Source organism: Dipteris shenzhenensis, chromosome 28, assembly GCF_047967505.1.
Source record: "Dipteris shenzhenensis isolate YYH24624 ecotype China chromosome 28, Dip_SZ_1.0, whole genome shotgun sequence".
NCBI lineage: Eukaryota > Viridiplantae > Streptophyta > Polypodiopsida > Gleicheniales > Dipteridaceae > Dipteris > Dipteris shenzhenensis.
Window position 1 is genome coordinate 5,839,935 of NC_141623.1, and position 2,219 is coordinate 5,842,153.

A 2,219-nucleotide genomic window follows, 5' to 3' on the forward strand; every position below is an offset into this window, starting at 1 on the left:
AGAGTTGATAACGCTCTAATTCCACTATCCTTTTGCTATGATAATGCTAATTCTCCTCACAAATAATAGCAGAAAAAGGGGCTCTACGCAGGATACCACGCACTCTATCCAATATATTTAGTGTCAGCACAAAGTGAGGGAGTGCATCTTAATTGCAGGGATGGAGACAACACCGAATTATCGAGGGTATTGCCTATGAGATTGAAGGGGGTATGAAGAGCAAATTGTTACATAATCACGCACAGAACTTAAGTCAACCCTGGCTCGTCCAATGCCAGAAGTTCACATGCATGTATAGTCGAATAAAGCAACACTTAAGAGAAACAGATCAGTAACATGCTGAACTTGTTTTCTTACCAGATGTGCACATACATGTTAAAATTATGGCTCTCTGGATCTCTCTGTCCAGGGCGAGAATCTACCCTGTGACAAATCTGTTTCAACTCCGCAGATGAGATGAGTTAGCAATCTTGAAAGCTTTTCGTTCGATATCATCAGAATAAGAAAGGTCGAGGACACACATCAACAAGTCACTACGTAGCTGCAGAACGAGTAGTCGATATGGAAAACTCTTGAGTGTAAGGCAGTGAAGAACAATATCTAGCTTGCAATGAAGACATCAATGGCCACCTCCTCCTCCTCCTCCTCCACCTCCAAATCCGCCTCCTCCTCCGAATCCACCTCCTCCCGGTCCTCCAAACCCTCCTCCTGGCCCCCCAAACCCTCCGCCTGGACCTCCCGGTCCTCCAAAACCGAAAGGTCCTCCTCCCGGTCCTCCGAAACCCGGATGTCCTCCAAACCCTCCGCCTGGACCTCCCGGTCCTCCAAAACCGAAAGGCCTTCCAGGTCCTCCTGGACCTCCGAACCTATGCCAGAAACCCGGTCCGCCCCAGAAACCTCCTCCCCCGTAGCCAAACGGAGCGAATAAGCACCCTAGAAGGCCCCCGATCAACGACGAGACGAACATACAAGGGCAGCACAAACAGTTCAGTAATGGGTCACCTCCAGGACCGCCAGGGCCAGGGCCGAACCCAGGGCCTGGGCCAAATCCAGGGCCTGACATCGTCAGAAAGACGAGCGAAGGTCCTTCAGAACAAGATCGAGACCAAAATCCTTGTAGCTACGAGGCCTTGACTGGCGTTGCTGATCCGCTCACAGAGATATGCTCGATGGGTTTGAGAGGTCAGCGTTCAGCTCGGCCCTGGGTTTCCTGCTGTGTTGCCGATCCGCTAATGCTAAAGCCAAATTGATGATCTTGATTACGGTCGACACAGGCCAGAGCACTGAAAGATCCGGGTAATAAGGTCTCAAGATAACTATGCTATCCCACAGGCACAGATCCGAGACGTGGGGATAAAGCAATATTGCGCACAAGACGCGGTATTTTGGAGGCGACGTGCAAGGCGAAAATCTGGACGGCACACGGGAACCCCCTGCAGCGTACACGAGAATTCCCTGATGGTGTTCTTCGCTTCCCGCGAGCTCCTCGTGTCGGCCAACCTGGTTGCACGTTTTGACATACGAGATAAGTTTTCCCACTGGGTGGAGGCATGATAATGGATTTCGTATATTCGGATTCATTACCTTGCTCGGACGAAATTGCAAGTGCAATAATTCCCCCCCCCCTTCCCTTCCGCACAGGCTCTCCGTCCCCCTAAAGGAGGGCCACCTCACCATGGGTGAGGCAGGCCCTTCCACAGAGATGGTGGAAGACTCCCCTGCTTCACGCCGTCCAGCAGTTTTTCCCCCTCGCCTCGACTTGGAGCACGAAGCCTTCCAAGGTCAGGAACTGCAAGGAAATGACCATCTCCTTCAAAGCCATACAGGCCGACTATCCCAGCTCGAGACTCTAGTCCCATCCAATACGACGGTAGCCATGGATATTCAGCCTAATAGGATGTTTGGAACCTCCCTCGGGATTCCTCGCATGCCTGGGGAACCTTCCTTTCCTCCGCTAACGGGGAACCCTGTGTTCCAACCCTTTTCAGCCCCTTTGAGACCCTTCTTTAATTCCCAGCCCCCGCACAATGATAGCTTCCTCTTCAACAGCCTAGCATTTGGGAGCTTCAGGACTCCATTCCCACCCCAGGCCCCCTTCTTGCGTGAAAGCCCTCCAATTCTTTCCACGAGAGATGGCTTTTCTGCTGGGAATCTCCAAGCGAACATGTACTCTGCAGCAGAAATCTCCCAAGCTCAAGGCAAATATACAACCAGCAATC

At 51.7% G+C, this 2,219-nt stretch overlaps 1 protein-coding gene across 1 annotated transcript; it reads right to left on the minus strand.

The window, feature by feature from the left end:
- Nucleotides 1-332: 332 nt before the first annotated feature.
- LOC147883091 (uncharacterized) lies at nt 333-1,233 on the minus strand. The gene has a single exon (XM_087399843.1). The coding sequence runs from the start codon at nt 1,061-1,063 to the stop codon at nt 620-622; it is 444 nt and encodes a 147-aa protein (XP_087255969.1). The 5' UTR covers nt 1,064-1,233; the 3' UTR covers nt 333-619.
- Nucleotides 1,234-2,219: the final 986 nt, after the last annotated feature.

Coding starts and splice junctions, on each gene's coding strand:
- LOC147883091 (XM_087399843.1), bottom strand. CDS start 1,063: ATGTCAGGCCCTGGATTTGGCCCAGGCCCTGGGTTCGGCCCTGGCCCT.